Source organism: Camelus ferus, chromosome 12 (genome assembly GCF_009834535.1).
Source record: "Camelus ferus isolate YT-003-E chromosome 12, BCGSAC_Cfer_1.0, whole genome shotgun sequence".
NCBI lineage: Eukaryota > Metazoa > Chordata > Mammalia > Artiodactyla > Camelidae > Camelus > Camelus ferus.
Genome location: NC_045707.1, coordinates 32435529 through 32453543, shown reverse-complemented (window position 1 = coordinate 32453543; position 18015 = coordinate 32435529). Strand labels below are relative to the sequence as shown.

General features: G+C 38.5%; 1 protein-coding gene across 1 annotated transcript in view; it reads left to right on the top strand.

The window, feature by feature from the left end:
• Nucleotides 1–7966: 7966 nt before the first annotated feature.
• Nucleotides 7967–18015, top strand: part of GNS (glucosamine (N-acetyl)-6-sulfatase) — a 43601-nt gene continuing 33552 nt past the window's right edge. Inside the window, exon 1 of the mRNA XM_032493333.1 lies at nucleotides 7967–8329. Coding sequence (XP_032349224.1) covers nucleotides 8132–8329 — 198 coding nt within the window. The 5' untranslated portion in view covers nucleotides 7967–8131. The remainder of the gene's footprint in view (nucleotides 8330–18015) is intronic.

Below are 18015 nucleotides of genomic sequence, written 5' to 3'. Positions count from 1 at the left end.
AGTTTTAATATTTAATTATATTAATTATTTCTATGTATTATAAGGTCCAATATTGCATTATATTTACAAGGAGCTAAGAAGCATCTATCTCTAAGTTGAGTACAATTTACTATAGTCGATAGAATGTAATTTATATAAACCTGTGCGCAAGATACATTTAAAGTTATTTCCAAACCTGGATCAGGGTCTTGCTAATAACCTTCTGACACCTGACATTTAAAACGACCTTAACAAGACTCTCAACATTTTTGATAATTTGGTAATTTTTTTCAGCATGTGCAAACACACACATAAAAACTAAATTGCTATGATGAACATTTCAATTATTCTTGGAATGGCTGATTTCTAAAATCTAGCAGTTAACCTTTTACTCTAATCCTTCAAGGATTACTTACACTCCAGTCACAAGAGAAACGCACAGGTCATTGCTGGATTTCAGCTTCTTCTCATGGAAGCTCACTTTTGTTCTTTAATTTTGCTGGTTGTAATTTATTTATATCCTTGGAATGGAATACAATCTCTATTTTTCAACTTAGTAACTATACTTGAAGAAGATTCTTATATTTTTCAATCCAAAAAGTTGGCAACAGAGGTAAAAAAGGGATTTTCATACTTTAAGAAGCCATGAAGCCCTAGCCAGACCTTAGGAAATGCATAGCAGACAGTCAATAAATAAGAGCTGTTAATGTTGAATGATATTTAAGTAATAAAATTCGAGTGCTTAGAGGAACTTTGGAGATCTCATCTGACTACTTCTTAACGATTAATTATTACACTGTATTTCAAAGTGACAGACTATAACCTTTCCTTTGCAATAGTAAAAAGAAAAATTGTGATTACTCAGTGCACATCAGCTGGGAACTGAACTTCTGATCTCTCACCCATATTCAAGCAATATTCTTTGAGAGTAAGTGAGGTGTCCATCATGTCACTACTTAGGTAACTACTGACAAAGGCTGACTAACGTCGACTGACTAAGCTGCTTTGTCTAATTCACTGTTTAGTTAGCGCCTCTTCCATGTGGATGCTTCCTGGTGGACATAAACACGTCATGCAAAGATCTTTACACTGTGCCTCTACCTAGACCTCCCCATCTCCAATCTCCCAGGCCTTTTCCTTCCAGGCTCGTGACCAGCCAGCAGAGGCCCTTCACCACTTACGGTGAGTCCGTATGTATTCTAGCCTCAGACCACTTCTCTTTCCACACAAACTGGATGGTCAGGTGCACCATCCGAAGCTCCCCATTAAGGTGGTTTTCTCTCACCACTGTGATTCAACACCAAGCCGGAGTGAGGCTCTAATGCAACCACCATCCATTTCCACTTTGCACCCATATACCAGGCTGTTCTATCCTTAAACCAAGCTAAATTTTCTCCTCCTCCTTCAGCTAGTCCTATAGTACCCCAGGTGAGAGCTGAGACAGGAGTACTGGGGTGACCATGATGAGCAATATAGGAGTCCAGACTATCTCTTCATGTACTTTTTGTGCTCTCTGCTCTTGCTCGTGCTTTGTTCTGGATGTACCATTTCATCTTATGTAGAACTACTGCTGATCCTGACCAACTTTATGACTTGGGGGTCCAAGAGGACCCAACTCATGATGGATAGTTCAAAAAGCATGGTCATTGGGTACCTCATGGTCAAGAGTCCCATCTCTATTAGGGCTCAGTACATTAGGAGCTGTTTTTTAAAAGATGTGTATTTTCTGCTATAGATAGCATGACACTGCTCCAAAACCTCAGAGCCTGCATTGTGATTTTCCTAGTGGGGCTTGCTGCACACTGCATCTTTTCCCACCATTGACATCTGGAATGTCATAGGGTCTGCCAGAGTGTAAGATCCAAGCAGAAGGGCTACCTGCATCAGAGGTTGGACCTGTCACCAGGACAGACTTCAAGATATGACCTCTGCAGTTGTACAGAGTCTCACTCTCAGAAGGTCCCCACACTTGGCTTAATGCTTTGTTGTCATCATCTTTAAATTATCAGCAATTTTACCTTTGAACTTGTATTTCATAAGTGAAGTCCAATGGGGTGATGGAAGGTGTGCTTGAGCAGTGGAAAAAAGCTAGGACATGGGGTACAGCGGGCAGCAGCCAGACACCAAGCAACTGTCACATGTGCATGCCTCCAGGCAGTCCCAGGAAGCTCAGGGCCCCAGGTGGGCAGGTAGAGACCAGAGCCCAGGTTGGTGGCAGCAACAGTAGAAAAGCAGCAGTGGTGGTGAGCAGCAGTAGGAAAGCGAGATTTTCTACTTAAAACCAGTGCTGGGACCTGCCGTGGGGTCTAACTTGCCCATCTGTTCCACGAATGCCATCTTTGCCATGTTTGCCCAACCTTTGAGATCTGGGACAGGAACTACCAGCTTTCCGGCAATACACTTTGTCAGTAAATTATTACAAAATAAAAGCACATGTATGGATATTGAAATAAAGCATATCAGAAAATTATTAGAATTCCTCAAAGAGTTGAGAGTCCCTGGTTTTGAAAACTTCTGCAATGTGGTAAATCAAATATCCACAAGCTTAGACAGAAATTAAATTTAAAGATCAATGAATTTCATAGGGTCTCTCTCCTATCCTCTGGAGCCCATGTGTCATATCAAAGATTCCGGCATTTTAGCTGCCTCTTGTTCATCCTGACTGATCAGCATGATGTCATCAGTGTAATAGATGGATTTGATGTTCTGCAGAATGCCCAGAAAGACTAGATCTGTTTAAACTTTATTATGACATAGAGTTATAATAAGTGTTTAAACACCTCGATGTGTTCATTTCTTCATCTCTGTCATTTATTACTTGTTTTTACTGACTGATTTTTCTCTTGGTTATGGGTCACATTCTCCTGTTTGGGGGCCTGTGTAGTAAATTTTTCTATTGGATGCAGGATATGGTAAATTTCATCTTGTTAAGACTCTAGATTTTGTAGCCTTCCCTTAAAAACTGTGGGGCCTTGTTTTGGCAGACAAGTTAAGCTCTTTGCAGATCAGCTTGATATTCTGAGACTTGTATTTAAATATTGTTATTGTAGGGGTATAGCACTTTTCGCTCATGATAGTTTAGCTTTACTACTAAGGTAAAGCCTTTCTGGCCTTTCTGGGTTCACTGCTGAAAGCTCCTTGTAGTCAAGAAAGATTTTCATGGGGGAGGGCAAATCTCAGTGGTAGAGTGTGTGCTTAGCATGAATGAGGTCCTGGGTTCAATCCCCACTACCTCCATTAAATAAATAAATAAATAAACCTAATTACCTCCCCCCCAGAAAAATTTTATAAAAAGAAATTTTTAAAAATTTTAAAGGGGTTGGGGGACACCTCAAGTGGCAGAGCACATGTTTAGGATGCACGAGGTTCTGGGTTCAATTCCCAGTACCTGTGTTAAAATAAGTAAGTGACACCAAGTTACCTGCCCCACAAAAAAATAAAAATTAATTTTAAATTTTTTTAATTAAAAAAAAAAAAGACTTTCCCTTCTGGCTGGTTGGATCTCAAACATTTCCCAACTTCTCTGAGAATTATTACATCTCCTTGGTTATTCATTGCCTTGTGTTATGGTGCCTTCACTCTATGCTTGCACATCTTAGTGTTCAACAAAGTCTCAAAAGGCCATCTATGCAGATTTATGAAGCTCTTCACCTACATAGCTTCCTCCTCTTTGGAACTTTGCCCCACAAGTTCCAGTTGCCCTACAAGTTCCAGCTACCTCAGCTTTCTGCAACTGTAACCTTTCTCCCTTCAACTTAACTTTATTCTACCTAATACCCTCTTTCTGGCTCCCTGGTTCGGAATGTGCCTCCAGGTAGAAAACGGGGGCAATTGTTTATTTCCCTTCACACATAGGTCACAATCTTGCACTGACTATTGTCCACTGTGTGAAAACATGTATTTTGTCCTGTTTTCTGCTTGTTACAGGAGGAAGGTTAGCCTGCCCCCGTTACTCCATCATGACCAGAGACTGGGCTTTTGAGGTTATTAAAAGTGAAGGAGATTCATACTTCAGAGGTCATGATGGAAAATGGTGTTGTACCCAGAATGGAAATTTCATGGGAATTTTTCAGTAGATGGATTTTATCCATTTTGGCTTAAGCTCTTAGAAAGAAATGACAAAGTGAAAAAATATGGCTTATTTTACCGAAATAATTAATGAAAAATTAATTGAAGTGATGAGAAAATTTTTTTTTTAAATGTAAGTCAAATACATAACCAGACACCAAATAATAACATTATACATTCTACTCAGATGTGACTGAGATCAATCAGCTGTTCATTACTGAGCACAACTCTTCTAGCAGGAAACCCTATTAATGACTTTTAACTTTTTTCAACCAACTGAAAACATTTTTCTGAGACTTCAAAGCGAAACAAGATTTGGGCTATTTCTACCTGTAGTTGAACAACATTTACCATCAGTCATATGTCAACACAGCTATTATGATGATTAGGACAAAGGGCTGCAGGCTCTTTAAAAAAACTGCAGACCATGAGCCTTATTTTACAACTCATTGCCTTATTTTTGTTAGAAGAAAGGCTGCCCTCGAAGTACCTGAAGTTGTTAACTATGTCAATAATGTGCAACAGTTGGGTATGTTACTTTCCAGTTTAACGACTATGTGCCATATTTTAAACGTATTTGCCATCTTGGATTTTTTTCTTGTAGAGTCTAAGGATAATGAAAAGGTCTGCGCATTATAAAGATGATCAAGCCTTGCAACATAGGCCCTAGGAAAACGTTAGGACTCTAAAATACATTTGCAACAACTCAGAAGACAAACCAGAATACAAATGAGATGTAAAGACTTAACATTTAAACTGCAATTTAGAAAGACATTTTGGAATGTTTTAATGAAACTACTGATAAACTACAGACTCCTGATGGGGACATATATAGTAGGTACCTTCTTTTGTCATCTTTAGATTTATTGATTCAAAGCACTGAGATAAAACTGAGATTAAAAAATTAATGGATATGAAATCAAAGTGATAAAAGATGAGTGAGAATATCATGTGAAATTATCCTGACGTTGAAAAGTAAATAGTGACAAATGTTTTCCAGGTCAGAATAAAAACAGTAACTCATTAAGAAGAGATGAATTGTAAATGAAAGTAATAATAGGCTCTTGAATTGTTTGCTAATCAATTTGGAAAGAGAAGTGGATCATATAAATTCATTCAAAAATATTTAAATTTTTTTCTAATTTGACCTCAAACTGACATCACTGAAGATATAAACTCATAATACGTGATTACAATGAGTACACTGATGACTTTGAATTAGTGCCTTCAATTCAAAGAATACCTAAGATTAGTACCTGTGCAAGAAAATCTGAAAGCCCACATAGAAATACTTGGTAAGAGCTTTCTGAAATTTGACACACATACAAAAACCAAATGAACTATGAAGGTGAAAAAAAATTTTTCTGAACTATCAACAGTAAAAAAAAATGCTGATCAATGATGCTAGAGAAAAGACTAAATTATTTTTCTATTCCCTCTATAGAAGTACTACAAACCACCATCATGTGAGAAATCAATTAAAGAGGACATAGCCACAAAATGTGGGTGGAAAAAAGTCTGGAGAGTGCCTGACAGTTAATTAATAAAAACAGTATGTTGTTTTTATATTTTGCATTATTTGTAATATTTTTCAACTTTTACTAATTTCTAATATTGTGGTTTCTTTTCTCAGTCTAAATGAATATTCAGGGGGGAGGGTATAGCTCAGTGGTAGAGCACGTGCTTAGCATACATGACGTTCTGGGTTCAATCTCCAGGACTGCTATTAAAATAAATAAATAAATAAACAAACCTAATTACCTCCCCAAATATATATATGCCTAATTTTGTATTCATAATTATTATTCTTTTTATTAAGGAGCCACCCTCAAAAATTGTATATAAGCTGCAGGTCACACAAAATGTGGATCTGCCCTTGTTATCAACATCTCTCCATCTAATTGATCTACCTTTATCCATTCTCGTCCTCATCTAATCTGTACACCATGCCACAGGCAAAAGGATTCATGCAGGATTATATTTCTTCTCTACTCTTCCGGTGATTTCCCATCAGCCTTAGGATAAAGACCAAAATTCTTAACACAGGGTCTGGGCCCTGCCTACCTCTCCCCCTTTTCTTACCCAGCTCCAACCATGCTGGCTTCTTTTGTATATTTGAATGCACACCTTAGGACCTTTGCACATGCTGTTCTCTGTGCCTAAGAGACATTCTATTACTCAACTATTTCATTAACAAAGCATCTATTTAAACTTTAGACAGTCATTCAATGTTACTTCCTCAAGGGATCTTAGACTAGGTGAGTCCTCCACCCCCTTAAATGCTCATTGCACCCTTTACTTGTCCTTCATAGCATGTTTTCCTGTTTGTAATTATATACTTTGGGTGATTGTTAGATTGTATATTTCTCTGCTACTAGATTGCAAATTGCATGACAGAGGGACAGTGTCTCCCAGCACTAGCCTAACATCTGGAACATAGTTGGCACCTAATCATACAATCTCTGCCCTCAAATAGTTTACAATCCAGCTTTGAAACAAAAACGGTGATAAAATTTTATAATTTGGAGCATCAGTGAAGATGGAACAGATTCTTTTCTTGTGCAAAAAGTCTTACCGGAAGTCTTAAAATCTGAATACATAGGGGTTAGTTATTCTATCAGTGTGCAAAATTAGCCTAGCCTTAGGCTGTTAACATAGTACACTGGCCATCTGGGAAGTACTCTTGACCAGATTCCCAGCACAACTCTTATTTGCAGTGGAAATCTAATTCATTTTTAAAAGACTCTCTTCTCTTCTGTAGACTTACTTTTTTTAAAAAATGTAATAAAACAAAGGCAATGTTTCCTTTTGCGTAAGCATGATAGTTGTTCGTATGACATTCCAAAACACTTCTACAATTATTTTTACAATTATTTTGTCATAGTATAGTGCTTTCACAAGTTTTAAAAGACTTTGAGTTGGATGGATTAGAGAAAATACACCTTATTTGTCAGGAACCAGGAGGTACATACAGCCTGTTCTCAGTTGGGAGTAAGGCTGGTAGTCCACCTTGCCAGGGATATTTCTTTTTGCTATTGTTATAGTCATTAATTTGTTTTAGATTCCACCTACAAGTGATATCATACTGTATTTGTCTTTCTCTGTCAGACTTATTTCACTAACCATAATACCCTCCAATGCCAGAGATACTTCTGTTTTCATAGACTGGGGCAGACGGGCAGAGCAGAGCTGTTCTAGAGCTACCACAGAAACACTTGGAGCCCTAGTTTCATAGAATTTTTTCCCTAAAGATTACTTAATAATGTGGTTGGGTGACCATGTTGCAGGCGTCTTGTTTTTGTTCAATATGCACATTCTCCAACATCTTTCAAGAAGTCTTTCAAAAATTCACCAATGAATATTAAATTTTCAAAAATCCACCAAGGAATATTAATTAGGCTGTCAGAATATCCCCAAATTGTTTGTTTGAAACCACGGGATCAACTGAGAAATAGCATAACCAGACTTAGAATTAAGAGAGCAGGCTTGGAATCCAGCTCCAAATTTAACAGCTGAGTTGCAGGGAAAATTTAAAACGATTAACTATATGGGCCTTCAGTAAGTGCTTGTTGACTCGGGGATTAAATACGGTAGAGCCCAGACGTAGCCCACCAGCCAATCTTACTACCTGATAGGCATGTTCCTCCTTTCTCTTAATTGTTTCCAGGTGGCTGATTCCCTCCTCCTTTCATCTCATCTTCCCTCCATTTTCATCCCTGCACAAAGAGCTCCGAAACGGGTCCTACCAGAACCCAGCCCAGGCCGGAGCCGGAAGCAAGCGCAGATCCCGCTCCCGGCCCACTTTTCGCCCGTCCCCACCCACTTCCCGGCTTCCCTCCCGGCTGCTCCCGCCTCCGCGGCCTTTCCGCCCGCAGCCCCGCCCCGCCGCTCCTCACGTGGCCGCACGGCGTGCTCCGCCCCCTGCCCCTGGCTCACGTGATCGCGCCCGGGGAGAAAACGCCTGACCCCAGCCGCCGACCTCCACTGTACTGCCGTTTCTGCCCGTGGCTAGTCGGCCTCTAGCCCTCCAGCCACCTGCGCGTCTCTCCAGTCCGCCCGGGGTGCCCCCGGAGCCCTGTCCGCCATGCGGCTCTTGCCTCCGGCCCCAGGTGGGCCCCGGCAGGGCAGCCCCCGCCACCTGCCCTCCTGCAGCCCAGCGCTGCTGCTGCTGCTGCTGCTGCTGGCCGGCTGCCTGGGGGTCTCGCGGGCGGCGGCGGGTTCTCGGAGGCCCAATGTGGTCCTGCTCCTCGCCGACGACCAGGACGAAGTGCTCGGCGGCATGGTAACTCTTCTTTCTATTTCTGCCCCGCCCCTCCACCTCCCCGGCTGAGTTCGTGGTTTCTTGGTCTTGTTCCCCATCCCGACTCCCTGAACTAGCTGCCTTGACCCTAGGTGGGTTTGCTTTTGCCTCTCCAAGCCCTTTACGCAGGCTTATGGAGATGCAAGACTATTTCCTCTCTCTCCCGAGTCTCTTCTGAATCCACACACATGCACGCACCGCACAGACCTTCTAGTCTGGACCTTACTGCTGAGGAGTTTGCGTTCCTATCTCAAAACAAACATGTGGACGCCACTTAAGGATGGGGTGAACCAATGAGGAGCAGGTGCTGGCCAAGAGCATGCAAGCCTTGATTGTTTTTCTTTTCGAGTAAAGGACAAATCCAGCCCCCTCTGTGAGGGACCTAGGCCACCTCTGCATTTGTCCCTGTGGACCGTGTTTGTGCCTGATATTTGTAAAAATAAGTGCTGAAGTGAACTAATCTGTTGGGTAGGTTGTCGAAAATTCAGGGTATGCGTTCCCTCACAAGAATCAAGAAAATTCAATTAGCCTAACTGAACACCTGGCTGATGCATTCGATACTGTCGGTGTTCCATTTTATACCAATTAGGTGTTGTTTTTGAGAATTCATTCTTTCCCAGAGTGAATTTTGCTTCTGTGTCTTAGAGTTCTGGAATTTGTGACCTTTAAGAGCATCCACCCAAGCCCCTAGTCACGGAGGCCCGGAAAGTGGCTTGCCCCAGGAACCTAAGTGGTTGTGGCAGTGCAGACAAAATCCTGACTAGTGCTCTGATCCTGGGTATGGCCTTCCTCTTATCTTTTTAAAAACAAGTGCTTTATTTTCTTCCTTTCAGTTTTCTTTTTGCTTTCAGCTAAATGCTGCGACTGTGAAAACACTTCAGGCAAGAGGTTTCTAACTCTGCCTCTGTGGGAACACCTTAGTTCAGTGTCCTTAAAAATGCTAATGTCAATCCATAAGTGAGTTGTGAAGTGGGTTTAGTGAGTAGCTACAGCATTTTCATTTTCCTGTGGAATAGAGTAGAATAGAAAATGTCTGTGTGATAAACGTGGTAGAGGTAAGCTTATCCGTATGTAGATATTTCTGAGTTGTGCATTAATACGTGTTTCTTACTCAGGGCTGTGTTAAGAGTGAGAGTCTTTTCTAGCTGATGTTATAAGATGCTTGCATTTTGACTCCACACTTTTTCCTGCCACATGTACCTCATTGCCTTTTAGTTTCTTCCCAGCTGGATTGACATTGAAGAGTCTTGACTTAATTGCCCTCCTGGATTTTACTTTGTTTTTTCCGCCATTCCAGCAGTTACACTTCACAAAACTCCTTTTGAAACAAATTTGTGCATGTGTTTTTGAAGTGTTTTGTCCAGAAAAAGCAAACTACTTCTGTTAAAAATTAATAGTAGTTTAGTGATTTAATTAAAAATTCAAGTTTTCACATCCCTGCTGGTAACAAAATCCATCACTTAAACATAAGCTTTTCAGAATTCAGTTTCTTCGGTTCTTATAGACCACGGATGTGGTCTGTGTATATTTGAGGTCTTTCCCTGAACATGTTAATCCTCCTTGCTGCTCTAAACTAGTAGCAAATTCTTTTTTATAGATGTTTGCGCTGAGAGAAGAGCCAAAATTAAGTGGGGGGGAAAGTCAAATTTAATACTCCCAGTTCTCTGGAGAATTCTGGCTTTTCTTACAAGAGATGCCTTTTACAGAATATTCTACCACTAGTTGTCAAACAGGACTTGAAGGGGGAGCACTAAGATAATAACAGCGTTTGAGAACCTACTTGAGCTTGTCAGAGTGTGAAGTGTTTTATTCGTGTCTTTCAGTCATTACAGAGAGTCCCTCTGCTGTAGGCATTGTCCTTATCTTAAAAGGGGTTGGGGAATAAAACTTAGAGAAGGTTAAGTAACTTGGCCAAGGTTCATTATAGCTGTAATAAGGGGCAAACCCCCGAGTCTTAACAATCTCGGCACCCCATGCTTTTTCTCCTATTCTAGAATACTGTGAAAATGCTGACTTACCAGATGTCATTCCGCATGTTCACATCAGCGTAGTCACTTACACCATAGGTCAGACTCTTCAGGTGATACTCAGCAACCCCAGTGGGGTCATTGAACTCCTTAATCTACAGTAACACCTTGTGTAATATTACCTTCATTTTTGTGGAGAGGAGGTCTCTGACCCCAAAAAAGATCACAAATTGCTGCCCTAGTTGGTGAAATCGACAAGTGTCAATCCCCCAGACTAACTCAGGTCAAAGGATTATGGCTTTTGTATGATCGTGGTTGGATGTGGAATTTTATCGGTCGTCTCTCAAGTAGTCTTTTATGTGGTAGCGTCATCTTTAACTTTTCACTTTATTTGGTGCGTGTTTCATCTGCGGGACTCCGTTTTTAGTTTTTTGCCCAGAGAACTGTTCATCTATTTCTTGATTTTACTTGAATGTTGTTGCAGTGTGACGCACTGTTCTGCACGAAAGCTGGTTGCTCTTTTTAAAATCATTGGCTCCTGAAAAAGTGACATTTGGTCAAAACTTAAAGGAAATAAGGGACAAAGATGTAGGCGAAGAGTAAATACATCATGTTTTTGCTTCACTTAAAGCAAAGCAATCTTCCATAGTTAAAAGAAAAGTTAGCCATAGAATTATCAGAGTTGTCAAAACTTCATTTCAGAGCAGCTATATATGGGGCCCAGGAAAGTGACTCCTTAGGGGTTTTTTGGCTTCAGATGAGTAAAGTAACACATTTACCCACATGCAAATGTAATACTGGCTGCTGCTTAAATAATGTAGTTTGGCTTTAACCTGACCAGCCACTATCTTTGCTAGATCTTAAGGATCTACTTTATCATTCCGATGAGCACGAACACACGTACACATCTTCAGTACAATGTGATTTCTTGTTTGGGACTTATTTGATTAAGCACAGTTTATGGTTATCACCTGTACTACTGTTAGCAGTGTAAAGGTGATGGTTATTAATACACGTTTCTTACTTACGCTGAAATCTAAATTCCTGAACAGCCCTGCATAATCATCTGGCTCCTGCCTGCCTCTCTGACCTTGCCTTACTAGCCCACCCACCCCTCTACTTACTGTGCTGCTTCTAACAAGCGGGCCTTCATCCTGCCCTCATGTGTGCTGTTTTCCTTTCTCTGGCAGCATTTGTACTTGCTGTTCACTCAGTCTGAAAGCATCTTCTCCTGGACCTTTGTGTAGCTGCCTCATCATGTGACTCAGTACTGAAGTTACATCCTGAAAGAGGCCTTTCCTGACCACCCATCTAAAGTAGTTTTCCCCCTTTCCTCGCACCAGCTGCAGGCACATGGTCCTGGTTTGTAGCAATGATTATTTTCCTGTTAGTTGTTTAAGTCCCCAAGAGTACAAGGATCATGAGAGTGGGGACCATCTATCTTTTGTCCTCCATTGCCTAGATCAGTGCCTGGCACACATTAAGTGTTTAATAAATGCATTGTAATCACACATGTTTCATTTTACTGTAAATCACATGTTCTTCAGTAGCTTCACATATTTACCAGTTTGACCATTGAGTTCCCTATAATCAGCTCACATGGTCCTTTTTTCCCCTCTCTGTGTACTTACTGTAACTCAGATTCTTCATCCAACCAATGTTTCATTCAGCCCAACTTTTTACTTGAGGATAGCACCCAGTGATGTTCGTGGTAGATCACGGCTGGTGACATCACTTCTGAAGCTCAGCAAAGACCTTGTATATCACTGATTTCCCCTGGGCACCTATTATGAATCCACTCTGAAATCATCAAAGATCTTTTTTTTCTTTAAATTTTTTTAATTGAGGTGTAATTGACATACAGCATTATGTAAGTGTCAGGTGTACGGCATAAGGATTCAGCATTTATTTATATATATATATATATATATATCTCCAAACAATGGTCACCACAGTAAGTATAAACATTCATAACAATACATGGTTACAGAATTTTTTTTTCTTACATGAGAACTTTTAAGATCTACTCTCTTAGCAACTTTCAAATGTACAGTTTTATTAGCTATAGTTGTCATCCTGTGCATTGCATCCCCATGACTTATTTATTTTATAACTGTAAGTTTGTACTTTGGACCCCCTACACCCATTTCACTCACATGAGCCACCCCCACCCCACTCCTTGTCTCTGACAACCGATCTGATCTCTGTATGTAAACTTGGGTTTTTGGGGTTTGTTTAGATTCCACACATAAGGTCATAAAGTATTTGTCTTTCTCTCACTTAATTCACTTAGCATAGTGTCCTCAGAGTCCACCCATATTGTTGAAATGGCAATATTTCATTCTCTTTTATGGCTGAGTAATATTCCATTGTTTCTATCCCACAGCATCTTTTCCATTCAGCCATTGATGGACATTTAGGTTGTTTCCATATCTTGGCTATTGTAAATAACACTGCAGTGAACATAGGGGGACATTATCTTTTCGGTTAGCGTGCTTATTTTCTTCTAAGATAAATATCCAGAAATGGAACTGCTGGATCACATGGTAGATCTATTTTTAATTTTTTGAGGAGCTTCCGTATGATTTTTTATGCAGGCAGAACCAGTTTACATTCCCACAATTGCACAAGGTTCCCTATTCTCTACAGCCTTATCAACACTTGTTATCTCTTGTCTGTTTGATAATGGCCACTCTAACAGGAGTGAGATGATAAACTCATTATGGTTTTGATTTGCGTTTTCCTGACAGTTAGTGATGTTGACAATCTTCTCATGTACCTATTGGCTATCTGTGTGTCTTTTTCTGGAAAAATGTCTCTTGAAATCCTCTTTCCATTTTTAAGTTGGCAATGTTTCTTTACTATAGAATTGTATGAGTTCTTTACATATTTTGCTTATCAACACCTTATCAGATATATGACTTGCAGATATTTTCTTCCATTCACTAAGTTGCCTTTTCATTTTCTTAATAATTTCCTTTGCTGTGCAGAAGCTTTTTATTATTTTTAATTGAACTATAGTTGATACACAATATTGTGTTAGTTTCAGGTGTACAGCAAGGTGATTCAGATACATATATAGAATCTTTTTCAGATTTTTTCCATTGTAGATTATTGCGAGATATTGAATATAGGTGCCTGTGCTATACAGTAAATCCTTGTTTGTCTGTTTTATGTATAGTTTTGTGTATCTCTTAATCCCATACTCCTAACTTAAACTTACCCCCCCTTTCCCCTTTGGCAACTGTAAGTTGGTTTTCTGTGTCTGTGAGTCTGTTCCTGTTTTGTAAATAAGTTCACTTCTGTTATTTTTTTAGATTCCACGTATGAGTGATTTAATATGTCTTTCTTTGTGTGACTTATTTCACTTAGTATGATAATCTCTGGGTCCATTTATGTTGCTGCAAATAGTAATATTTCATTCTTTTTTATGGCTGAGTAATATATATATGTTGTGTGTGTATATATATATATAAAAAGATGTATTTATATATTGTATATGTATATGAAGAAGTTGTGATATATTTATCCAATTATCTGTTGATGGACACTTAGGTTGCTTCCATATATTGCCTGTTGTAAATGTTGCTGCTGTGAACATTGGGGTGCATATATCTTTTCAAATTAGAGTTTTCATCTTTTCTGCATGTATGCTGGGGAGTGGGATTGCTGGATCATATGGTAACTCTATTTTTAGTTTTTTAAGGAATCTCCAGACTGTTTTCCCTGGTGAATGGCACCAATACACATTCTTACCAACAATATAGCAAGGTTGCCTTTTCTCCACAGCCACTCCAGCGTTTATTATTTGTAGGCTTTTTAATGGTGGCCATTCTGACTGGTCTGAGGTGATATCCCTCATTGTAGTTTTGATTTGCATTTCCCTTATAATTAATGATTTTGAGCATCTTTTCATGTGCTTGTGGGCCATCTGTATGTCTTCTTTGGAGAAATGTCTGTTTAGGTCTTCTGCTCATTTTTTGATTGATTTTGTTTGCTTTTTGATAATGAGTTGTATGCACTGTTTGTATATTTTGGAAATTAATCCCTTGTCAGTCACATCATTTGCAAATATTTTCTCCCAGTCTGCAGGTTGTCTTTTCATTTTATTTATGGCTTCCTTTGCGATGTAAAATCTTGTAGTTTGATTAGGTCCCATTTGTTTAATTTCAATTTTATTTCTTTTGCCTTGAGAGACTGATCTAAGAAAATATTGCTGCATTTTATGTCAGAAGATGTTTTGCCTGTGTTCTTTTCTTGGAGTTTTTATGGTGTCATGTCTTATATTTAAGTCATTAAGCCATGTGAGTTCATTTTTGTGTATAGTATGAGGGTGTGTTCTAACTTCATTGATTTATGTGAGGCTGTCCCGCTCTCCCAATAGCACTTGCTGAAGAGACTGTCTTTTCTCAAGTTGTTTTTTGCCTCCTTTGTCGAAGGTTAATTGACTGTAGGTATGGGGGTCAGAAGCTTTTTAGTTTGATGTAGTTCCACTTGTTTGTTTTTGTTGCCTTTGCTTTCGGTGTCAGATCTAAAAATTCATTGCCAAGGCTGATGGCAAGGAGCTTACCACCTATGTTTTCTTCTCCATGGTTTCAGGACTTACATTCAAGAATGCCTTTACTCCATGTTGAGTTAGTTTTTGTGTATGGTGTGTGATAGTGGTCCAGTTTCATTCTTTCACATGTGGTTGTCCAGTTTTGCAAGCAATATTTATTGAAGAGACTGTCTTTTCTTCATTGTATATTCTTGATTCCTTTGTCATTAAGTAATTGACCATTAGTATGTGGGTTTATTTCTGGACTCTTCAGTTTCATCGATCTGTATGTCTGTTTTTATGCCAATACTGTTTCTGTTTTGATTACTATTTTTTTAATTGAGGTATAGTTGATTTACAGTATTATATGTTTTAGGTGTACAACATAGTAATTCAGAATTTTTATAGATTATACTCCATTTATAGTTAATATAAAATATTGGCTATATTCCCTGTGCTGTTCAATTTATCCTCATAGCTGACTTATTTTACACATAGTAGTTTGTACCTCTTAATCCCCTGCCTCTCTCCTTCTCCCCTCTTCCCTCTCCCCACTGGTAACCACTAGTTTGTCCTCTATATTTGTCATTCTGTTTCTTACTTCGTTATATTCACTAGTTTTATTTTTTAGATTCCACACATAAGTGATAACATACAGTATTTATCTTTCTCTGTCTGACTTATTTCACTAACCATAACATGGAATGCATGTATCTTTTCAAATTAGTGTTTTTGTTTTCTTCAGGTATATGCCTAGGAGTAGAATTGCTGGATCATATGATAGTTCTATTTTTAGTTTTTTGATTTCCACAGTGACTGCACCAGTTTATTCCCACTGACAGTGTACAAGGGTTCCTTTTCTTCATATCCTTGCTAAAATTTGTTATTTATGGTCTTTTTTTGTCTTTTTTTTAATTTCTTATTTTTTACTGAGGTGAAGTCAGTTTACAATCTTAATTTCAGGGAAGGGTAATAGCTCAGTGGTAGAGTGCATGCTTAGCATGCATGAGATCTTGGGTTCAATCCCCAGTACCTTCATTAAATAAATAAATAAATAAACCTAATTATCCCCCCAAAACAAAACAACAACATAAAAATAGTCAGCCTCTCTACAGTGTTTTTAGTTTTATGTGTACAGCAAAGTAATTGGTTACACATACATATTTTTCAGATTCTTTTCCATTACAGCTCACAGGAAATTGAATATAGTTCCTTGTGCTATATAGTAGGTCCTTGTTGTTTATCTATTTTATATATAGTAATAATGTATCTGTTAATCCCAAACTCCTAATCTATCCCCCCCCCAGAATGTTTTTGTCTGTGAGTCTATTTCTGGTTTGTAATTAAAATTTGTCTTTTTTTATTCCACATACAAGTAACATCATATGATATTTGTCTTTGACTTATTTCACTTAATATGATCATCTCTAGGTCCATCCATGTTGCTGCAAATGGCATTTTGTTCTTTTTTATGGCCGAGTAATAGTCCATTGTGTATATATACTGCATCTTCTTTATCCATTCATCTGTTTTTGGAAATTTAGGTTGTTTCCATGTGTTGGCTATTGTAAGTCTTGCTGCTGTGAATATTGAGGTGCATATGTCTTTTCAAATTAGTTTCCTCCAGCTATATGCCCAGGAGTAGGGTTGCTGGATCATATGGTAACTGTTTCTGGTTTTTTTAAGGAACCTCCGTACTGTCTTCCATAGTAGTTGCACCAATTTTCATTCCCACCAACAGTGTGAGGAGGTTCCTTTTTCTCTACACCCTCTCCAGCATCTATTTATAGATTTTTTGATGATGACCTTTCTAACTGGTGTGAGGTGATACTTCATTGTAGTTTTGATTACATTTCTCTGATAAATAGCTATATTGAGCATCTTCTCAGGTGCCTGTTGGCCATCTGTATGTCTTCTTTGGAGAAATATCTATTTAGGTCTTCTCATTTTTTGGATGGGTTGCTTTTTTTTTTTTTTTATTGAGTTGTATGAGCTGTTTGTATATTTTGGAAATTAGTCCCTTCAGTTGCATCATTTGCAAGTATTTTTTTCCAGTCTGTAGGTTCTTTTCATTTTGTTTATGGTATCCCTTAGATGTGCAAAAGCTTATAAGTTTAATTAAGTTCCATTTGTTTATTTTTGCTTTTACTTCCATTACTCTAGGACCTGGTTTGAAAAAAAAAACAATACTGTGATTTATGTCAACAAGTGTTGTGCCTATGTTTTCCTCTGGGATTTGTGGTCTTTTTGATGATAGCATTCTGACAGGTGTGAGGTAATATCTCATTGTGATTTTCATTTGTGTTTCTCTGATTAATGATGGTGAACATCTTTTCATTTGCCTGTTGGCCAACTGTATGTCTTTTTTGGAGAAATGTCTATTTTGATTTTCTGCCTGTTTCTCAATCAGGTTATTTGTTTTTTGATACTGAGTTGTATAAACTGTATATATTTTGGATATTAACCTCTTATCAGTCATCATTTGCAAATATTTTCTGCCATTCAGTACATTGTCTTTTTGTTTTGCTGGTAGTTTCCTTTGCTGTGCAAAGGCTTTTAAGTTTAATTAGGTCCCATTTGTTTGTTTTTTGTTTCTTGCTTTAGAAGACAGATTCAAAAATATACTGCTATGGTTTATGGCAAAAAGAGTTCTGCCTATGTTTCCCTCTAGGAGTTTTATCGTTTCCAGTTTTACATTTAGGTCTCTAATCCATTTGAGTTTATTTTTATATATGGTGTTAGAGAATGTTCTAATTTCATTCTTTTAAATGTCGTTGGAACCAGCGCCACTTTTCCCAGCGCCACCTATTGAAGAGACTGTCTTTTCTCCAGCGCATGTTCTTGGCTCCATTGTCATAGATTAATTACTGTAAGTGTATTGGTTTATATGTGGGCTCTCTATTCTGTTCCATTGATCTGTGTGTCTTTTTTTGTGGCAGTACCATACTGGTTTTTTTTTTTTTTTAATTGAAGTATAGTCAGTTACAATGTGTCAATTTCTGGTGTACAGCACAATCATACTGTTTTGATTACTGTAGCTTTCTACTATACTCTGAAGTCAGGGAGCATGATACCAGCAGCTCCATTCTTCTTTCTTAAGGTTTTAGCTATTCATGATCTTCTGTGTTTCCATACAAATTTTAAAATTATTTCTTTCACTTCTG